This window comes from Mchenga conophoros, linkage group LG6 (genome assembly GCF_057382185.1).
Source record: "Mchenga conophoros isolate Kocher_MC1m ecotype Shallow Benthic linkage group LG6, M_conophoros_male_GT1.1, whole genome shotgun sequence".
In the NCBI taxonomy this organism is placed as follows: Eukaryota; Metazoa; Chordata; class Actinopteri; order Cichliformes; family Cichlidae; genus Mchenga; species Mchenga conophoros.
This window is the reverse complement of record NC_140531.1, coordinates 11,690,370-11,712,274: the sequence shown is the minus strand read 5'-3', so window position 1 is coordinate 11,712,274 and position 21,905 is coordinate 11,690,370. Positions and strand designations below refer to the sequence as shown.

The 21,905-nt window shown below is 38.7% G+C and overlaps 1 protein-coding gene across 2 annotated transcripts; it reads left to right on the top strand.

The window, feature by feature from the left end:
- Positions 1 to 10,315: 10,315 nt before the first annotated feature.
- Positions 10,316 to 17,943, top strand: LOC146572184 (uncharacterized). Of its 2 annotated transcripts, XM_085276189.1 has the most exons (9): positions 10,316 to 10,442; positions 10,654 to 10,959; positions 11,034 to 11,267; positions 11,361 to 11,465; positions 11,574 to 11,786; positions 11,885 to 12,226; positions 14,695 to 15,028; positions 15,120 to 15,177; positions 15,291 to 17,943. In XM_085276189.1, the coding sequence occupies exons 1-9, from the start codon at positions 10,319 to 10,321 to the stop codon at positions 15,522 to 15,524; spliced, it is 1,950 nt and encodes a 649-aa protein (XP_085132315.1). In that variant the 5' UTR covers positions 10,316 to 10,318; the 3' UTR covers positions 15,525 to 17,943. The 2 variants fall into 2 exon arrangements, with proteins under 2 accessions (XP_085132315.1, XP_085132314.1); XM_085276188.1 differs by lacking the exons at positions 15,120 to 15,177; positions 15,291 to 17,943 and having other exon boundaries at positions 13,011 to 14,700.
- The last annotated feature ends 3,962 nt before the right edge of the window (positions 17,944 to 21,905 follow it).

The window sequence follows — 21,905 nt, the reverse complement described above, 5'->3', positions numbered from 1 at the left end:
CTTGTTCTGCCTCATTTTAAAAATGAAGAAAAAAGGAAAATATGTTGAATTACCGAATCAGAATTTCCGTTGTTGCAAAGTTCAAATCAAAACCTCATTTATAACAGCCAATATAATAGTCAGTTTCAGGCATACTATTAAAGCAAGAATAGTGCATAATTACTAAGTAATATATTGTTAATCAACTCTATAATACACCTCATACTGTGTAATGGACTGTATTATGAGCTTGGTATCATGTCTTAAAATTATGTAATTTTATTCATAAGTTGTTATTTATGGGGGGTTCTTTTGTAAAAGATGCTGTACACACTAGTTGATTTGTTAAATACTACCTGTAAAAACTCAAATTATTACCATCTGAAATTAAGACCAACCTTTTTTTTCAACAGAGAAAGAGTCCACTGAAAGCGGCCTGACTCAAACCTGATTTTATTAATGGTTCAGCACAGACACACAGTTTCTCATCCAGGATTAAAGGAGCCAGACTTTGCTCAGACAGGTAGGATTTAATTTTACACTGAGCATGGGTCAGTACTAGTGATACAGTTTAAGTGACGCACAGAAATCAGCAAATAATTTATTATAGATGCATTAAAGCTTGTTGGGGTATTTACTGTGAATCTGTGGCTGCGATGAATCATTTTACTGGTAACTTGATCAACTAGCAACTTAAGTCATGACAGAAGATAGTATTTCAGTCCTGGCATTGTTTAAATATTAATTACTTTACTACTACATACGATAACCGTTACATAGTAACAGTAAAACATTTAAAAACATCTACAATTGCCATGGGAATGAAGCACTGTTAGCCAAGATCTGTTTTACAAGGACCAGAAGACCACAGTTGTGATAATTGTGTCAATCACAGCTAACAGTAAGAAAGCAGAAACACAGTGAAATCGTGGAGTACCAGGGGCTGAAGGACCAACTGGAGGAGATTACGAAGGTAAAGTCCAAAGTGGTCTCAATGGTAATAGGAACATGAGGAGCTGCCACCCCAAACTGGGAAGAGTGGCTTCAGCAGATTCCAGGCACAGCATCAGAGGTTTCTGTACACTCTAATAAGTAAAACATTGGTTCAAATAAAAAAAACATGTTAACGTTTTCCACTAGAATTTTTGAGTTAAGCCAACTTCTGGCAGAATAACATTAATTCAAAGCAATATTTTTGAGTATGGTGAAGTAGCTTTTTTGGCCACAATTAAAAACATTCTTAAGTAAAATTAACTTAATAATTTTCGACTAGAACACAAAAATTTAAGTTGATCCAACGTGAATTTTATGTATAGTGAAGTTACTTTTTGGCCACAAAAAAAAACCACATTCTGAGTAACATGAACTTAATAATTGTCAACAAATACACAGGAATTCAAGTTGATCCAAGATTATATTTATGTACGGTGAAGTAACTTTTTGATCAAAATAAAACACATTTATAATTAAAATGAACTTAACTTAAGATTCATAAATAGTATTTATGTTGGTCAAATATGATATTTTGGTTACAGTGTAGTCATTTTTTGGTCCCACAGGAGATTCTATAAGGCCATTTACCTGTTTCCCAGCAGGCTAATTCGCTCCAAAATACAACCTTGATCATTTGGCTGTGTCTTATAACCATGACTACCGCGTAGGCAGGCTCATGCATGGTGGTGCCTGCCCACAAAGAAGTCAAGGTTCTAAGACCTTAGAAACTTGTCGATCACTTTTTTTCCCAAACGAACGTCAGCCTTAACATGGGCTGTGTGTGCGCTTGTGTCATGACCTTCAGAAAAAAGAAATGGATGTTGTGTGTATTTGTTTGAATGCGGCAGATGTGATGCCAAATACCTGGACATCAGCTAAGGGACTCGTACCTGGTGCTCAGAAAGAATAGAAATTCAGACAGATGTATTCAAATGAGTTAGACCCATTTAATTACAATAACAAACATCACAATTCTTTAACGTGCGTGCGAAGTGCAAGATTTGTGGGCTTCAGTTTCCTAGAACACAAATTGCCCGCTGAAACTTAAGGAACTGTGTATTAAAATTGTAATAAAACCTACTACTTGAATCCTCTTTTTTTTACTTTAACATGTGACAGTGAATCAAAACAAAAGATGACAGGCTGCTATACATTAAATGCATTAATTTAAACATAAAATGAGCAAAGCTTCTTTCATTCAACTTTGTCAGCACTCTTACAAAGTATTCTTGATTCTCTTCCATATTTGACTTTTCACCCTCAAGATTAAGGCCAGCTAAAGAGGGCATTACACAAACTTTAAAACACACCAATACCCTCAGAACACAGGTCATGGGAGAAATTAAACGCATTCCTTATAAATGTGCAAATAACAGCATTTAAGACACGGCAAAACATTAACTCAGAAGACTTAAGAACAGCGCTTTAAAATTTAGTAAAACACAATGAAGTAGTGCCAGAAATGCAGGAATAAGGTTTTTGTGAAACTCACTCACGAATGGTCTATCAAGTCTGCTCTAGAAAATACCAAACTTAAGATTCATTACTTTAGAGCTGGCTTTTTGTCCATTAAGCTCAAGGTATAGCTTTTGAAATACCTCAAAGGTAAATTTCAGCTGCTTGGGATAGGTAAGGTTCAGAGCGTAGATTACTCCCATCATCAAAGCACAGGATCTGGCAACATCAATCCTCTCCAGGATCTTGGATCCCTCAACGATGATGGTTGGAGGCCCATCACCAATGATAGCAATCTTCATGATTTGCATTGCAAGGTCTGCGTTGAGCTCCTCCTCATCCTTGTAGGAGAAATTAAATGTTAGGATGTATAAAATACATAGCTCAAGCACTTCAGGATGACGTGCATAAGGGAATGAACTACTACAGGTAGGAAAATAAGCCAAAACAGGTTGTCGTTTGTGTTTTTCAGTGATTTTACTTTGTCATTCTGTAATTTTTAAAAGCTAAATTAAACCATAATCCAACGTTTAAAATAAAAAATGTCTTGTTTTTCACAGTTTTGTTTTTCCACTTTGTTTTTCCAAGTCTGTGTTATCTTAGTGTTTTCAGTTTACGTTTCCCTGTCTCGTCAGTTCTAATTTGCCCCAGCTGTGTTTCCCTCCTGTTGTCCATTATCCTGATTGCTCCCTCTATGTATTTAAACCCTGTGTTTCAGTGTGTCATGGTCGCGATCTCCCCCGTGTTGTAAATAGTTTGGTGTTTTGTTGTAAATAAATAGTTTGTTGTAAATAGCTGTAAATAGATTTGTCGATACTTTCGTTTTGGGATTTTGGTGGTGAGCTTTAGTGGGGTTTTTTTGTGTTTTTTTTTTCCTTTATTTTTACTTTTTTTCGTGTTGCAATCCGGTTGCCTAGGCCGGGGTGTAACAAATGGAAGTGAATAGCAGGTGCTAGCATGTTGTGTGCAAAAGTGAAAAAATAAATAAAAAAATGACTAACAAAAATGAAAACAGTAATGAAAACAAATATTTCTTGGGAGCTCAGTAATCATGTTCACGGCAAATGAAAAGTGCAAAAGTAACACGGAAGATTTGCAGAAGCTGATTTAGACTTGAGACTACATTGCAGTTACGACAAACACCGCTGTAAACATCCACTGCATGGTGCATGGATATAACGCAACAGTTGGAAAAGCCTCCAGCTTCCATAAACAAACACACACAGCCACTACTATACAAGCATGGTAAGCTGCAGTAACAATGGATGGGTCTTTGATTTGTTGAAGAAATATTGCACAAATAGCATGTTGGTTTATAGACACTGGTCGGCAGTGGCTTCAACTGCTGTGTTATAACCATGTGGAGGCTTACAGCAGTGCTTTGTCGTAATGTAGTCCAAAGTCTAAATCGGCTCCTGAAAATCCTTCATGTCAATTCATACTTTTCATTTGCAGTCAGCATGATTGTTGAGCTCCCCAGGAATACTTGGTATCATTGAGTGATTTTAATCACTTTTGCACACAAAATGCTAGTACCTGCCATTCACATCCATTGTTTATGCTCTGCTAAAGCTGCTGCCAGATCAGGAAAATGACTGCGCTGGCTACAAAATTTTTTATCCTGTGTGTTTATGTTGCACCTTATCACGGAAACAGGTTTCTATTCAGCAAATTATGTTCAATGACAATGGCAATAAACATCTTCGGATTGTAATTCTGAAATGCTTTTTTCTCACTTATACATGGCAATAGACATATCTTCACTTAGGGTTGGAATGTCCCTTAACTCATTCAGTGCCAGCCACTCTCAGATTTCATACCCCCCTCAGTTCCAGAGATATTTAGCTTTTTCACTGATTTTGAAGGCTCACAGAATATTTTGTTCTATGACTATGTGAATTCTGAAACCACCATGACAAAAATGAGTCTCTCTTCTTTCAGCAGCAAAAAAAAAATGTTTCTACCTCTGTTATTTAGAAATCTGCAGTAGAAAAGAGAAACTTTCATGACAAAACACCTGTTTCTGGATCAAAAGCGCTTTGTGTAAATAGGTTTTTCTAGCAGATCAGTGACTTTGATGTAAATATTTCGTGTTTCAATGATTCATGCAACATCTCAACTAAGTTTTACTACTATGAAGTAAAAAAATCACCTGTAAAAATGTACTTTTGGCAGATTATTTTTTGTATAAAAATAGTTGTTTATAGACAATTTCAACATTTGAAAAATATATAAGAAAAAAGCGACTGATTTATGATTCAGAGAGTCTGTGTGTGTGTGTTACTCCCGCATGTGCACAAGTGAGTGCGCGACTTAGTCTGTTCACCCCCCACCCGGCCATCGGTTCGTCTATCAACAATTTCTGTGCGTTTTATGCAGCAAATCGTTCATTATTCTGGTCCCTGCTGCCTTCAGAAGTTTCTAACAGGAGATACTGGTCAGATAAATCCGGTTCATGTTCACTGGAATCGCTAGAAAAACCATGACGTCAGGCTGCAGACACCTCAAGCTCGAAATGACGAGCTGGATCAAAAATCGCGCCATAATACTCGTTCTCAGTAGAGCCGACTGTCATGCTGGTGGGATTTTATCCATGTAATCAACTCCACCACCTTCTCAATTCAATAAAAAGCTCAAGAGGCGTCTATGGCACTGAGCGTTCGGATTCATTTTGACGTCTAAAGACGTCTATGGCACTGAATGACTTAAATACTCAACCCTGAACAGAAAATCCAATGAACAAAACACAAAGACCCAACAGGGACATGCATTCAAAACTAAACAAAAAATTAAAAACCAACTCAAGTACTTACGCTGTATTGTTTGAAAAGATCCTCCTCCTTCTCTCCAAGATAGACTATGAGGCAGCGAACAGCAAACTGTGTTGTCCTGAATGATAGAAAAAAATAGAAGGTGTTCAAAATACTCTTTTTCAGTGAAAAATGTGCCCACATTACAGAACTGGCAACAGAAACTGAGTATTTCAGAGGTTCTCATTGTTGAGTGAGTTGAGTGTTTCCTTGATATGTGTGATTTTAGGCTACCCCATGACTTAAATGAACAAAAACAATCTAGGTAAGGACATGGCAGAGGCTGTACACTGGGGATATGGCGTAACCTATAATGTTTCATCAGCTCTTCCTTAGTGGAGGTTGCAAATTTACAGATTTTGCAAGGCCAATCCATACTTCATGATTCTGAATTACTCAATTCAAGCTTACTTGTTAAAGCTTACTTCAGAAGGTCCCTTGGTATTCGATACCAGGAGAAGATGATGGTTTGAGCCTTTGTCCTGGCAAGAAACACAGCAAAGTAACTGAATATTTCGGTGAGATTCCCACTTTCTTTAGAAGGCTGACCACGTCTTAACTGGAACCCCTAGATCTGCAACGCCAGGACAGTGTATAACACCAGAAAGTTGTGCCTGCACAAAAATACAAAAGATGGTATTTTCAACTTCACCTGTGAGTCTTCAATACAGTGAATAAGTTTCACCTGTCAAAGCTGTGTGAGCTAGAACCAAACATTCAAAACTACATAGACCTGAATACACTGGGTGCTGGAAAGCCTAACGTGGCTTTCCATAGATCAAATATACATAGAGGTGACATGGACTGGGCCAGTCTGTTGGAGCATGTATCCCCACCGACCGCGATCTTGGAGGGGTCTCCACTCGCCCCCAGTGCATGTATTTCTACTGAGGAATGTGTTAACTCAAAAAAAAAAATAAATATATATATATATATATATATATATATATATATATATATATATATATATAGATAGATAGATAGATAGATAGATAGATAGATAGATAGATAGATAGATAGATAGATAGATAGATAGATATGAGAGTGTAAAAGCGAAGCTCTCAATTTACCGGTCGATCTACGTCCCTACCCTCACCTATGGCCACAAGCTGTGGGTAGTGACCGAAAGAACGAGATCGCGGATACAAGCGGCAGATATGAGCTTCCTCCGAAGGGTGGCTGGCCTCTCCCTTAGAGATAGGGTGAGAAGTTCGGCCATCCGGGAGGGGCTCAGAGTAGAGCAGCTGCTGCTCCACATCGAAGGGAGCCAGCTGAGGTGGTTCAGGCATCTGACAAGGATGCCCCCTGGGCGCCTCCTGGGTGAGGTGTTCCAGGCATGTCCCACCGGGAGGAGGCCCCGGGGCAGACCCAGGACACACTGGAGAGATTATATCTCTCGGCTGGCCTGGGAACGCCTTGGTATCCCCCCGGATAAGCTGGAGGAGGTGGCTGGGGAGAGAGAGGTCTGGGCCTCTTTGCTTAGGCTGCTGCCCCCGCGACCCGGCCCCGGATAAAGCGGATGAAGATGGATGGAGATATATATATATATATATATATATATATATATATATATATATATATATATATATATATATATATATATATATATATATATATATATATATATATATATATATTTTTTTTTTTTTTTTTTTTTTTTTTTTTAATCAACAAAAGCAAACATAAGGTGTGGCATGACAGGACAGAATCATTTCTGACAGTAAATACGAAAAAAAACCAAACTTTTTTATACACAAGCTACAATGTCAATAATCCCACTTGATCTGTTTTCATTTCATTCTCCAAAACCAAATTGGAATCAATGCTGAGTCAGCAGCTATGGTCATTTTTGTGCACCCTAGTGTTGCAAAAACTGGCATACTACTGAAACCATATGTGGGATTATTGACCTTTCTTGCCTTATCTGTTTGGAAAAATATTTAAACATTTTCCTTATTTACCATGGGTGAATACATTCCTCAGTAGAAAAAATGCACTGGTGGCGAATGGGGACCCAACCAAGATGGCGGCCCGCTATTGATTTTTTTCTTACTTTCAACCTTTATTGAGGCATATCAATGTTACAGCCAGTGCCAATGCACGTCGCCTCTACGTCTCTACAAAACACGGAAAGTACCCAAAAATTAGGGACAGCTAACTAGCCTACCATATGCGGCACAGTGCACTTAAGTCTGGTCTTTTACCTGTGAAAATAGGCCGAGCAGCCGGTGAAGAACCGCTCTTAGCGGTCAACAGACACACCGGACTAATGGCGACCACACTTCCTGCGCAGAAGCCAATGGGGTTGAACTTCACCCCGTAACGTTACGAAAATTTAGAAGCGTTTCTTAACAATTACTAACATAAAAAGCTTCCCTTCAAAAAATAAATTTCACATTTCAAAAATAAAATCACAGTGAACACAACTTAGCTTGGCTAGCTACGTTAGCATAGTAGTTTGCGCCGGGGCTAACAACGTCCGCTATCTTTTAAAAATTATAAGACAATTACAGTGGTCTGCATTAGAGTAACGTCAGTGTTAAATTTTCCAAAAAGAGTCCAACAATTTATGCTATCGCGGAATTAGCTGCTGTGTGTATATTAAAACACACAAACGCGGGGGCAAGCTAAGATGTATGTTATGTATGTTACGTCGTTGTTTTAAAGTAAACTAACAAAATCCAGAGCGACTGCAGATATGTGTAATTTCGCATAAAATTACTCACCGTTCGCGATGAACACAGCTCTTGATAAACCTTGAACACGTGCTGTTGAATATGTCCGCTTGTGTAGAAGAAGGGAACTGTGAGCTGTTTACACGTCATCAAGTTGTATTTTACATCGACAGAACTTAAAATTATATTGTTTTTTGATTAAAAGAAGATTTTAAATTCAGACAAATCACGATTATATATTGAGTAAAGAGGCATAATTTATGTGTCACCCGAACTCAATAAAATAAAAAATTTTAATTAGGAAGTCTAACAGTATTTATGAACTTGATTTTTCATTTCACAACAACATATATATGTAAGTAATGACTAAAGATCCCATTAATTACTTTTTAGAGTGTACAGAAGAGTGCAGTCCCAGCAATGGAAACACTGCATAGAACCATATACATATGCAATATACATGAAGTATTAAAGTTGTTATTTCTATTTTACTGTAAAACACACTGAAGGAACTGACTTCTTGAAAATACAGCATGATTTGTTAAATATTACCTGTAAAAATTCTAATTATTAGCATTTGTTCAAGAAGTGGAGCTGATAATCTGATTAGAGACAAGAAAAACTATCCAAAATCAAGGCAAAAAGGCCGAAACCTGAGCTTTTGACTTATAGGGATTATTTGTATACATGTTGAATTTATTATTTAAATCTTGGGCATCCACCACTGTAACAGTATACAAATGATAGAAAATAAATACAAGTAAAATTGGTTCCTTTTAAGCTTGATTATTTACACTATAACTACTGATCCAATATTTTTTACATACTCATTTAAAATGTACTGAAAACTTGCAACATAAGATAATGAAATAACTGCAGATATTTGCACCTCACTTATCTTGTACTGTGAACTTGACAAGAAGTAGCAGAGAACAATTCAAAATGTTGCTGAGATGAAGAGCTAATGGTGTCCTCTGGTGGACATGTCCTAAACTGCTAAGCAACTTCAAGAAGTCCCCCAAAATTATCTAGTTTCATCTTGAAGGTGACACAGGAACAAGTACAGTACTTATTTTTCATTAAAGAATATATGATAGTCCATCCGTCCATCTTGTTCTGCTTATCCGAGGCCAGGTCCCCGGGGGACAGCAGCCTAAGCAGACAAGCCCAGACCTCCCTCTCCCCAGCCACCTCCTCCAGCTTGTCCGGGGAAACACCAAGGTGTTCTCAGGCAACCCAAGAGATATAATCTCTCCAGTTTGTCCTGGCATGTCCCCGGGGCCTCCTCCCGGTGGGAGATGCCCAGAACACATCACCCAGGAGGCGCCCAGGTGGCATCCTTGTCAGATGCCCAAACCACCTCAACTGGCTCCACTATGTATGATAGTGTTTCATTTCATTTTGTTGAATTCCATTTATCCTTTCTGGGTGCGGCTAAAAAAGATTAAAGCCTTCCACAAGTTTTGACTGTTGAGCCACACTCAGCAGTGACATTAAAGAAACAGGAATAACCAAGTCTGCAGTAAGTGACAAGTTCAACCACTACAGTGAAGCAACAATAATAAATTAAGGTTAACTCTTCAAAGCCAGAATACAATTCAATCAGACAACTCAAACACTGGTTCCATATGGATATGCATACAAGCATACAAGAAGGCAAGAGACAAAGAGGAAGAAAGTCAGTTTTAGTGTCAAAGCTGTACAAAGTGTGAAACCAGTTCCTTCTTACAAGAAAAGAAAAAAAAGGTGTTTGTCACCCTCACCCATCAGTCTGCAGAGAAAGAGTGTTTAGTTTGACTAATGCATTTCTTTTTGTCTTTTGGTTGAAAGTTTTACTGTCAGCTTTACACAAAAACCAGGATCTGTACTGTAAAAGGAAACGTTCATGGAAATGGAAAATACAATTCAATCTGAGAGCTCAAACACTCGTTAAGGATATTTTAAATAACGTGTTTCCCATATCACATTGTTTAATATTTTGAAAAAGAAAAGATAAAAATGGCAATAGAATTATGTCTACATCACTCCAGCTGTGTGTTTACATTTTAAACTGTTATACTCAAACATGCTCAGCAGTTTAACACCTCCACAACTTCCTGTTGAACAACTTCAATATATTTAATAAACGGAAGATTTAACACATTCAAATCACAACTGCATGCATCAAGTAAATAAAACAAAAGAATCATTATATAGGAAATCAATTGATGCAAATTAAAATATCACTCGTGCTAACAAAGCATAAAATGAATGCAAAAGATTTAAAGAAAGAGGAAGCAAGTTTACTTTTAGTTTCAAAGATGCACGACATGTGAAACCAAAGAACATGAGTAGCAGACAGCAGCCACCCCCCCTTCCCCCCTCCTCACCCTTCGCTCAGACAAAGAGTGCTGTTTAGTTTGACCGATGACTTACTTTGTCTTCATGGTTCAAGCTTTTACTGTCAGCTTTATGCTCAAAGTCTGGACTAAAACAATGGGGTTGAGAGATGCTGGTCGTCTGCTTGTGGGTCTCATCTTTTACATTTCAGGTATCTGAAATTATTTATGAGTTCTTATGTAAAAATCATTAGTTAATATTAACTTAAGTCAAAAGTTTAAAAAAAGTTGAGAAATTTTTTAACAGATGAGAAATTTTAGATTAGATTAGTTCCTAATTTAAAGTACTGAAAATTATTAAGTGATTACTAACAAAGACATATTAATAAGATAAAAACATTTATTAACTCCCTTTTGTTAAAGGTGTTAATGGAAGAGAAACCAGGACCTGTGCTTTCAAAGGTTCATCAGTGGATCTGCACTGCTCACATCAACATCTGACTTCAAACAGAAAATGGTTCACTATATACTGGGATGGTAACAAGTACATTCAGAGTGAGCTCTCTGTGGATGGACAACGTGTAACGTACAACATGTCTGAAGAGAAAAACCCAACTTTAACCATCAATGATCTAAGAGAGAGTGATGCAAACGCTTACTGCTGTATGAATACTACAGACAGACCACAACTCTGTTGGCTCAACAGAATTACTCTTCAAGTTGTTGCAGGTACAGTGACTTTTACTTATTACTTACTTTCCAAATGACATCATTGTATAAGTTGTTCTCCATCATCCTCTCAGAGCTGCAGGTAAAGGTGATTCCTGCCACAGAGGGACAGACAGTAACACTGATGTGCAGCAGCAGCTGTCCTCTGACTGAAAAGCCTGCAGCCTACATCTGGTACAAGAACAGAGAGTTTCTCTATGAGGACTGGTCTCCCTGGTACCAAGAGCTGCTCAGCAGTGAGGAAGCAGTCACATACTCCTGTGCTGTCAAAGGCTACGAGCATCTCAGAGCCCCTGAAGTCTCTGTGGGTGAGTCATGACTGTTGTTGCTACAGACTCTCCAGCTAAACCCTGTGAAAATGACCTCAGTACAAATATTTAACATCATGTCTTTTTGTTCAGATTCCATCACACAGACATGCTTCAGTCTCTCTTATGCTTATGGAAACATTTGTTCTTATAAACAGAAATTAGTGGATAAGCCGTGCTCCATCACCTACCCCAGAGGTGAAGTTTATATCATATTTGTTGCAACAATACATGTATATGTCTTAAATAAGATGTATGATTATATCAAATATAGTGACAAGCAGTGTGTTTATCCTTTTTCAACAGAGGTTCATGTTCAAAGAGCTTCTTCCATCTCAGAGTTTGTCACACTGACCTGTAACACCAGCTGTAACCTGACTGATGATCAAACTGTTTTCATGTGGTATCACAACAAACAAAACTATTATGAGAATCAAGATTATTCAACTCAAAAATCTTCAACAGGCACATTCTCTTGTACAGTTAAAGCTCACAAACATCTCCAATCTAAGGAAGTTTGTAAGTGTTAAACATATTTTATTTTATATATAATAATGAACTCAAGCGCTGAAACACAGACCAATCAAACAACTTTAAATCTTCCATCTATATTTCAGGTGTTCAGGATAAAAACTGCTGGAGAGTGAATTATGTCAGCAGGAGAATCTGTGCTCTGGAAGGATCTTCAGTCAACATCACAAGTGAATACTCACATCCTGATAACATGAAGCCAGAGTTCAAATGTTGGAGTAAAAAATGGAGAAAAGATAAAGTGGAAGTTGAAGAGCTGATTGAGGCTGCAGGTCATGTGAAGTATCAGGACAACATGAAGAACCAACACATCCTGACCATCAACAACCTGAAGAAGAATGACTCAGGAGGATACACGTTCAGATTCAAGAGAGATCATGAAGGATGGACACAGTCTGATCTGCCTGGAGTCTTTTTGATTGTCACAGGTAAATCTAAACTCCTCACTCAGCAGACTTTACTTATTAATGTCTGAACAGGAGCAGAGGTGGAAGAAATATTCAGAGCCTTCTTTGTTCTTTAATAATGTTAAAATATTCCCTTACAATGAAAAAGTTTGCTTTTAATTAAAATCATGTGCATTTTATGAAACATAACTTTAGTTAAAATATCAAAAGTAAAAGTTGGCTTCTATTGTAGATAATCATAATAGTTTTAATATTATATACAGTCGGGTCCAAAGGTGTTCAGACAAACTGCCCTTCACCACAGTTTCAACAGGTGGCATACCTGCTGCTTCAGAGCTATTTCTATTTATTGAATTACTGTTTTGATACTACAGGTTCTGTTTATAAAAGAAAATAATACTCATCAATAATACTCATATTATTTCATCAATATTTTTGCTCTCGATTGCTGTTAAATATAAAAAAAAACACCTCTGCTTTCAAGAAGAAAATAAAACAGTTTTCAGCTCTGACTCACAGCAGTATAAAGTTAAGGAAAGTTTCTTAGTGGTTCAGAGGTCACTCAGCAGAGGATGGTTTAAAGATGTGCATGAAATGGAGTGTTACAATTCACCAATAAAATTTTGATAAATGTTAACTTTTTTTTAAAGAAGGAAAAGACATTTAGTATTTTCATTTAAGTAGTTTTTTAATTATTAAAAATAAAAGCTAAAGCTACGCCCCCTTCTACCGTTGATTGACTGTGTGTAAACCTTACCTGACACAAACTCTTATCCATCATCCATCCATCTATGCATCCATCCAGCCACCTCCTCCAGCTTGTCCAGGGGAACACCAAGGCGTTCCCAGGCCAGCTAAGAGATGTAATCTCTTCAGCGTGTCCTGGGTCCGCTCCAGGGCCTCCTCCCGGTGGGACAACTGGCTCCTTTCGATGTGAAGGAGCAGTGGCTGTACTCTGAGACCCTCCCGGATGACTGAACTTCTCACCCTATCTCTAAGGGAGAGGCCAGCCACCCTTCAGAGGAAGCTCATTTCTGGATCTCAATCTTTTGGTCACTACTCACAGCTGCTGACCATAGGTGAGGGTAGGGACGTAGTTTTAATAGTAAATTGAGAGCTTCGCTAAGCTCTCTCAGCTCTCTCTTTACCACAACAGACTGGTGCAGGGTCTGCATCACTGCAGCCACAGCACCAATCTGTCTGTTGATCTCCTGCTCTCTTCTCCTGTCACTCGTTAACAATACCCTCAGAGCCAGGTGGCGGCTAGGAGCCTCCTACAAAATTAAAAAGGTGATAACACATCCAGAGTTTGAGTCCTGTGAGTAAAAAACAAAGCTGACTGAGACAAAAACAGCTGAAAACTTGTGATTATTAGATTAAATACAGCAACTTTTTCTCTATATGTTTTACTTTATAAAGCGAATTATTGTTTATTACGATCAAAGCCAGCAGCTGTCTCTAACAGTCTCAATTTGCAATGTTTGTGTGGGGATTTCTCCAAAACATGTGTTATTCACCATCATTGACAGTCTGGTTTAATAAGTATTTTTGTTTAGAATTGTGCTTGTCTGCATCCTTGTTTCACAAAACAGCATTATCAATTTGTGGCGATAGTCAATTTGGCCAGCAGATGTCACTGTGGAGATGGGTCTCAGATTGAAATAAAATTAGAAGCAGAGCACAGCTTGAGTAAACTAACTGAAACACAGACACTGACTAGCTGACAGGAAATACACAACTGGGCAAAACAATGCACAGGTCAAATAAGTCAGCCCAATGACAATGGAAGCAAAACTGAACACTACACACAGGACAAAAAACTATCAAAATAAATCAGGAGACTAACACTGACTGAAACACAAACTAGACAGGGCAAATTAAACACAAAGTTAAAACTGACTAAACATGGGAAACATAGGAAACATAAAAGAAACACAGACGAGGCAAAGAGAACATAGGAGGGCAGGAAAAACTTGAGAATATCTAACAAAGAAATCTTGAATACAACACAAGATTGACGACTGAACATAAGCAAATGTAATGTTTAAATTAAAACTAGAACGAAGTCAGACAGAAAATTTACTGAGTCCAAAACAGAAAACACTGAGTATAAAACCAAAGATCATGACATAAAGCCCCAAAGCACAATGCAAGTTTCAGTTACTGAAGACAAAAGTCAAGGCGGAGACCCACAAAAAAAGAAGCAACTGGACAGGCAGGATGCAACGGTAGGATAAACCTTAAAGTAAATATTAACTCAGGCTGTCATACATTGTACATGGAGTGGAGTTTAAAAAAGCAACTATTCCCTCGTAAATGTCATAAAAGTACAGAACTTAAGTCAATGTTAGATTTTATCAGTGCATGGGGGATTAAAGAGTCTGCTTTTTGGCTTAACTCACTCAGATTCAGTCTCTAGCACATGTTGCAATTGTGTAATGTTTCATCTTAACATATAACATCTGTCATTATTAATGTTCCTGTTTCAGAGCTGAGAGTGAAGATGAGTCCTTCTGCAGTGGTGACAGAGGGTCAGAGAGTCACACTGACCTGCAGCACCAGCTGTCCTCTGACTGACAACACAAACTACATTTGGTACTTGAACAGTCGACCTCTGACCCCGAGAGAGAACCAGATCAAGCATCTGATCCTAGACCCAGTCAGCAGGGAGGATGCAGGAAGCTACTCCTGTGCTGTGAAAACCAACAAAGATATCAGCTCTGCTCCAAAGACTCTCACTGTCCAAAGTATCACAGGAAGGACACGAGGAGTTTCTGTAATAGTTCTGGTTTCAATACTTCTCTTTTTCTTCTTTTTGATTAGGTAAGCAACAGTGTGTTTGATTCAAAGTGACAACATTTTATCTCTGGCATGAACTCACTTATTTTTTCTGTTTATTACTTTCAATAACCAGAAAAAAGAGGACTACGAGTCAGTCTTCCACAAACGAAACATCAAACAACATAGTGGAGGTAAAGATTACTGTGGAGTTGGAAAACACATTTTCATACTGAATGATCTTTCTTACAGAGTCAAAGGAGTCAAATCTTTAAGTGAATTATGATGTATCGCTTTTTGTTCTCAGCTAAATCCTGATCCTGCGTGTGAAGACGTCTTAGCTCAGCCACAGGTGGAGGATGAAGTCCTCTACAGCAAAGTTCACTTCTTCAAAAACCACACAGATCCTCTTTTTTCCACTATAGAGACACTTCAGCCAAGAGAAGAGCAGCATGCTGATTATGCTGCTGTGAAGTTTAGACATGAAACGAGCTCTGATGGAGAATCTGTTGTCATTTCAACAGAAACAGATGACACTTAAAGACCTGCAGACGTACACTGCGGCGAACAAGCCTTTTAACAAACCTCTGCACCTCTCATTTAAATTTTTGTGCGTTGTACTTGAATCTATATTTCACATTATTTATACATTTTTTTTCTGTATTCAACACAACTAGATTAGCCAGTTTGATTGGCTTCGTATGTTACTCGTGTTAATGTAATAATTCATGGTCATGTAAAAAAAAAAAAAACAATCATAGTAAAAGTTAATCTGCCTTTTGTCTCCCTCTTCTGACATTGAGAGCAATTACACACAATGAGAGGGTGTAAAAACAATATAGCTCCAAGAAAGAAGGGATACAACAGCTGTAATGTTTGCTGTGGGGATGCCCCTCGTGTGTATAGATGTGCTGTTATAGCAGAGGACACTGACATGTTTGCGAATCTCCCTGCATTATAGCCCGTGATATTGTCACAATGCAAAATTGCAGAATTCATTCAGAGCTATATATTAAACACATTTGTATAGTTTTACATTTGTTGATTTTAGATAGTCTAGTTTTGATGTGAAGCATTTTTACGATTTTAGATGTTTGAGTTCGTTCCTAGACAATTTTATAATATTATTCCAGACGGCATACTCCATCCGTCCATTTTAGTTTTGAGGAGGGGCTGGAGTCTATCCAAGCTGTTAGACAGCGTATTACCACCTAGCACTGCTTTTTGCCACTGGTACTGTACTGTACTGGCAAGTATGTACTCGCGTTCTCGGCGAGACCAGACTTGCCACTGAACACTGAAATAAACCAAACATTAACATTTAGAAGTGATCTAAGTTACTTATATATCATGTTTAACCTCAGTAGCGAAATCTCTATTAATAAAAATAGTGTGCATGTATGTCTTAATAAAAACAAGCAGGTGAGATGTTAGAACGCCTTTATTTTTATTTTAGTACAATAGACAGCTGCTGGGGTTTGTTTAACCTGACTAGCGAAAAGACTGCGTAGGGGTTGAAAATTATGTGCCAGGAGTCCGCTGTTCTCGTCGGCTCTAGTGATCCTCGACCTCACTGTCTGCTATGGAGCTGGCGGGTCACAGACGTCTCTGAAAACGTCAGAGCACGTTTGGAAATATATGATATCTTGATAAATCGAGCAGATATTTGAAGCTTACACAGCTACATTCTTGCTTGAAAATAACTTAAAAGTTTATTTTGTGACCCAGCAAGAGAAATATTTAAAAGTTTTCAGCCCTGCTCGTCTGCCATTGCCGCGTTTGAGTTTTGGATGAAATGCATTCTGGGATATTTAGCTGTACCAAGTCCACACAAGTCACCACCGATGCATGCTCGATAAAACAGGCAGAGCGAGAAAACATCCGGGACTTTTTCGCGTTCTCGGCTTGATGCATACTTTGAATTGGAACAGTACTTGGTCTCCGACTGATGACGTATCACGAGTACACGAGAACGCAAGGATGCACAAGTACGCATATTGAGACAGGACTCAGTAGCCAGAAGAGAGCAAAATAAAAACCGATTTTGCTAAAAAAATAAAATAAAAAAAACCTGCAGAACTCCTCAGATCCTTGTGTTTTGAAGCCGATAAATTCAAAAATTCAGATCCAATTAAATTCAAATCACTCATAATGATTCTCTGGAACACTGGAACACATAGAAAGCAAGCAAACAAAAAAGTGAGGCAACCGCGCGGTGCAGAGCCTTAAAGCACGAACAGAAAATACAGACAAAGACTGACAGGAACAAAGCAGCAGAAGCAGAAGAGAGAGAGAGAGAGAGAGACCCAATGCAGATTGGATGTACCTTATATAGGGACAGTGATCCTCCCCTTCCGTCGTTGGATATCCTTTTGTAAGGAAGAGGACTCCCTTACTACATTCATTTATATTATATTATCTGTATAGCACTTTAGAGCACACCTTTCACTTTATTAAAAGCACCTTATCAAGCACTTTATTTAGCATTGCACTTTAAGCATGGATTTGCACACAAGAAGTTTAAATTTAAATATTTATTGACTATTTATTGGGAATTTTAAAATCAGTTGGTAGCCTTATTTCAGATCCTGCTCATCTGCTCCTCATCAAGGAATGTGGTGGTTGTCTGTCAGGAGAGAAGAATGGTGATTGAGATTGTGATTAAGCAGTAAGGAAAACTAATGCAAGTGTGTGTGAAATCTAGGAATAAAAGTGGTGCAAATAAGTGTTTGTAAGTAGGGCTGGGAATCGTCACTGATTTCTAGAATCGATTCAATTCCGATTCACAAGGTCCCAAATCGATTCGATCCACGATTCGATTTAATTCGATTCGATTCGATTTAAATCTGGGAAATTTTGACAGTCAGAAGTATAATTCAGATCAGAACATTTACATATTTTTGTATCAATAAAAAGGAAGCTGACACTCGCAAGACTTTATCCAAGCTGTGAGCGTCACAGCAGAGGCCTTTGTGTCAAAGTAGCTGAAGATAAAACACAGAAAAACATGAAGGTTTTCCTGGCCTGGATTTTATAAAAATATTCTGCAGTACATCAAAAACGAAAGAAAACCATTAATTAATGAACATCACCTCTGACGTTACAGCGGTTTTATTAGACACACGGCTAAGCATTTTGCATTTTGAATAATATTAAAAAGTTTAAATTTGTTCAGTATTGAACAGCAGAAATGAGGTTTTCTTTTCGGAAGAATGTAAAAGGGAAAAAAAAGCGGCCGACAGGCTGTAAGCAACAGTAGACTTGTGCGTAACAAGCAAGCGAATAATGAAGAAAGCGAAACTGTTCGAGAGAGAGGGGGGAGGGGGGGGGAGAGGGAGAGAGAGAGAGCTGCGCATCGCAATGGAAGCAAAACAGAGTGAATTCATGACGATGTTTATGTGAAGCGTTTGGATCTTCTTTTGCTGCTGGTTCGGTCAATATTGTTTGGAGAGAGATCAAACTAACAGCTTTAGAATCAGCGCATAAAGGGCGTGAACACAAAGCGCGGACCCGGATCAGCGCGCTGTCGGCTTTCAGCCCCGACTGTGAGAAAGGCGACATCTAACTGATCCTGATCCGCGGGTCGTGCTGTGTGTTTAAGTCTATGTGCAGAATCCCTGTACCTGCTCTCATTTACTGTTTGGTGGTTCTTGAAATTTTGTGAGATGTCACCAGAGATTCTGGCATTTCGGACAAAATAAATTTATATTAAAAAATCGATTCAGGATTTTAATGAATCGATTTTACGTTATCCAAGCCAGAATCGATTTTAATCGATGAATCGATTATAAAAACCCAGCCCTATTTGTAAGATAATGATTACTCATCACGTGGGTGACCGTGGCTCAGGGGGTTGGGAAGCACATCTGTAACCGGAAGGTCGCCGGTTCGATCCCCGTACTCTCTGTCCTGGTCGTTGTGTCCTTGGGCAAGTCGCTTTACCCAAGGACACAAGTCTTTTACCCTACCGCCTACTGGTGTTGGCCAGAGGGGCCGATGGCGCCATATGGCAGCCTCGCTTCTGTCAATCTGCCCCAGGGCAGCTGTGGCTACAACCGTAGCTTGCCTCCACCAGTGTGTGAACGCGAGAGAGAATGAATAGTGGCATTGTAAAGCGCTTTGGGTGCCTTGAAAAGCGCTATATAAATCCAAAACATTATTATTATTGTCACCTTTCTTGCCTGTGTCCTCTTCAAGGTGTTTGGACAAATGTTTCCCCGGGGGTTCAGACACCATTTAAAGGTTCCGGGAGAGACCATTGTTAAAGAGAGTGTGATGAATCTTTTTGTGCTTGGGGTTTCTGGGTTTTTATAATATTGGGTTTGGTGTAAAATTAAAGTGTGGAATATTTATTAATATGAAAATGTGAAATGTACTTATGTATTTATTTATTCTAATTTATATATTGTAAACTGTGGTGGAAGGTTGGGATTTAAGAATTTACCTGAGAGTGGAAGAATGGGTTAGTCCAGGGGTAGGCAATCTCAGGCCATGAGGGCCGGTGCCCCCGAAAGGTTTTAGATCTCACCTTGGGTCAACACACCTGAATCACATGATTAGTTTGTCACCAGGCCTCAAGGACATGTTGAGGAGCTAATTTAGCCATTTAAATCAGCTGTGTTGGTTTGAGGACACATCTAAAACCTGCAGGGTAGTGATGGCCAAATGAAGCTTTCCGAAGCACTGAAGCTTGTATCGAAAAATGGTTCATTACTCGAAGCTTTTCAACACAGTCCTCTCCGGTGACATCTGGTGGCGAATATTTTGAAGAGCAGCTTGAATCTGCAAAATAAAACGGACTGCTCAATCATCACTGCTCACTCAAGAGTGGAGTTCTCTCTGATATTGGGCCACCGTTCCGTTGCTTTGAACATGTAATTGGTTTTGTTGTCTCGATTGGGGGGCTGAAAAAATGTAATGCGTATTTGCGTAATACATGTTGATCAATAAACTATCCTTATTTAAACATGCACTATGGTGTGGCCTTTCTTTGCTCATAACTCCTTGATGTTGGTAAATACAATAAGTGAGCAATATATACATTATACATATGATAACGCACAGCACATTATGGAGTATGCCCCTGCTGTGGAGTCCTTCCACCATCTACTTGTCATTCAATCACTGGACAGCTGGACAGGTTCATACAAAATATTAGATGAGGCCAATTGTCCCATACATATTTTTGACCTAGGGGTAGGATTGATTGTGAACTGGAAAGGGAAAATGCTTAGGGAGCTGAGTACGGCTGCATCGTTACTGATTTGTAGAATCATTTTGATTCGATACAGGATCCGATTCAATATGATTGGAATCTGGAAAGTTTTGCCCCAGTCAGAAATATTATAATTCTGGTCATGTATCAGTATATATCCATAATTTTGTATCTATTAAAAGAAAGCTGACACATGTGAGACTTCATTAGAGATGTAAACAGAGAGTTATGAAACCTGCAGCTGCAGAAGCCAGCGAAAAAAAAGAGGCAAACACAGCGCGGACCCGACGACGCACCAAAATCTGATTCTGACGCGTCGGGTCCGCGCTCTGTGTTCACGTTTGTATGCAGAATCCGTAAACCTGCTCCCAGTTACTGTTTTAGCTGTATGGTGTTTGACGACATGTTGTGAGGTTTAAGCTGAGATGCTGGCGTTTCAGGCATAATAACGTTAATTCACAAATCGACACAGGATTGTAATGAATCAATATCACTTTATTCAATTTAGCATGGATTGTAATCAGAAAGGCGATAATCAAAACCCACCCCTAATCAAGAACTTGCAAAGTAAAAACATGATCTATGTCAGGTAGCCCTTTTGTTATTTACATTTAAAAAGAGGATTAGTGTTACTGTGCGCTGGCTGAGTCTGTTCCTTTTCTTAGAAATAGTTTCTCCTGCCCTGGAGAAAATCCACTTGCATGGAACAGAAGAGGCTGTGGAGTGCAGGAACTACACTGCAAGTTGGTAGATATGCAGGTATTCCTGGGTCCTGCAGACTATCACCTAAAAACAATAAACAAAATGATTGTCTAAACTGTAGCAATGTAATGTACGTATAGTGTCAAATACATTTTTGTAGTCTTCATTAGCTTTAATTCACATGGAAGTGTTCCTAAAGTCATATGCTGTAATGGCATTTCCATTATGAAAACATGATTTTGGACATGTCAGGTTTTTCACTTCGGCAGATAAAATGAATTGAGCAAAATCAACTCAAAATCCCGCGAATGATTCACCTGCCTGTAAACCACTGAAACACTTGTGTTCGGAATGAAGCTTCGGACGTCACCGATCACGTGACTCTGGCCAAACGACACAGTGCTTCTGCAGTGTGTTGTTTTTTGGGTACACACCGGAGCGCCAGCTTCAAGCGGGCCATCATTAGTCTAATGGGTAGATGTAATCAATAAACCGTTCTTATGTAAACATGCATTATGGTGTGGTATTTCTTTGCCTGTCACTTCTTTATGTTGGTAAATAAAATACATGCAAAATACATATAATAACATACAACACAGTATGGCGCATGCCTCTGCTGTGAGGTCCTGCCTCCAGGTACTTAGCAATTAACCACTGGACACCTGGACAAATCTGTTCATAGATCATATGATATTTGCTACATCTCTGATATATTTTGAAACTGGGGAAAGAACTGATTGTGAACTGGGTGGGGGGAATCCTTGCGAACATGTGAAATACAAAAATTCAGATTCAAATTCAAATTCAAATTTTATTTGTCACATACAAATAATCATATAACATGATGCATTTAAGGTTATCCTGTGTGGCTTCTATTCAAGAAAAGAATTTGTTCCACTGTGCGAGGACTGAGTCTGTTCCTTTTCTTGGATATGATTTCCCCTGCCTTAGAGAAGATCCTCTCACATGGAACGGATGATGCTGGGGTGCACATAAACTGCAAAG

Bases quoted from the DNA above. Each gene is read 5' to 3' on its own strand.
- LOC146572184 (XM_085276189.1), top strand. From the start codon at position 10,319: ATGACTTACTTTGTCTTCATGGTTCAAGCTTTTACTGTCAGCTTTATG. The intron at 11,466-11,573 runs GTGAAGTTTATA...CTTTTTCAACAG, and splicing joins CTCCATCACCTACCCCAGAG to AGGTTCATGTTCAAAGAGCT. The intron at 15,029-15,119 runs GTAAGCAACAGT...TTCAATAACCAG, and splicing joins TTTTTCTTCTTTTTGATTAG to AAAAAAGAGGACTACGAGTC.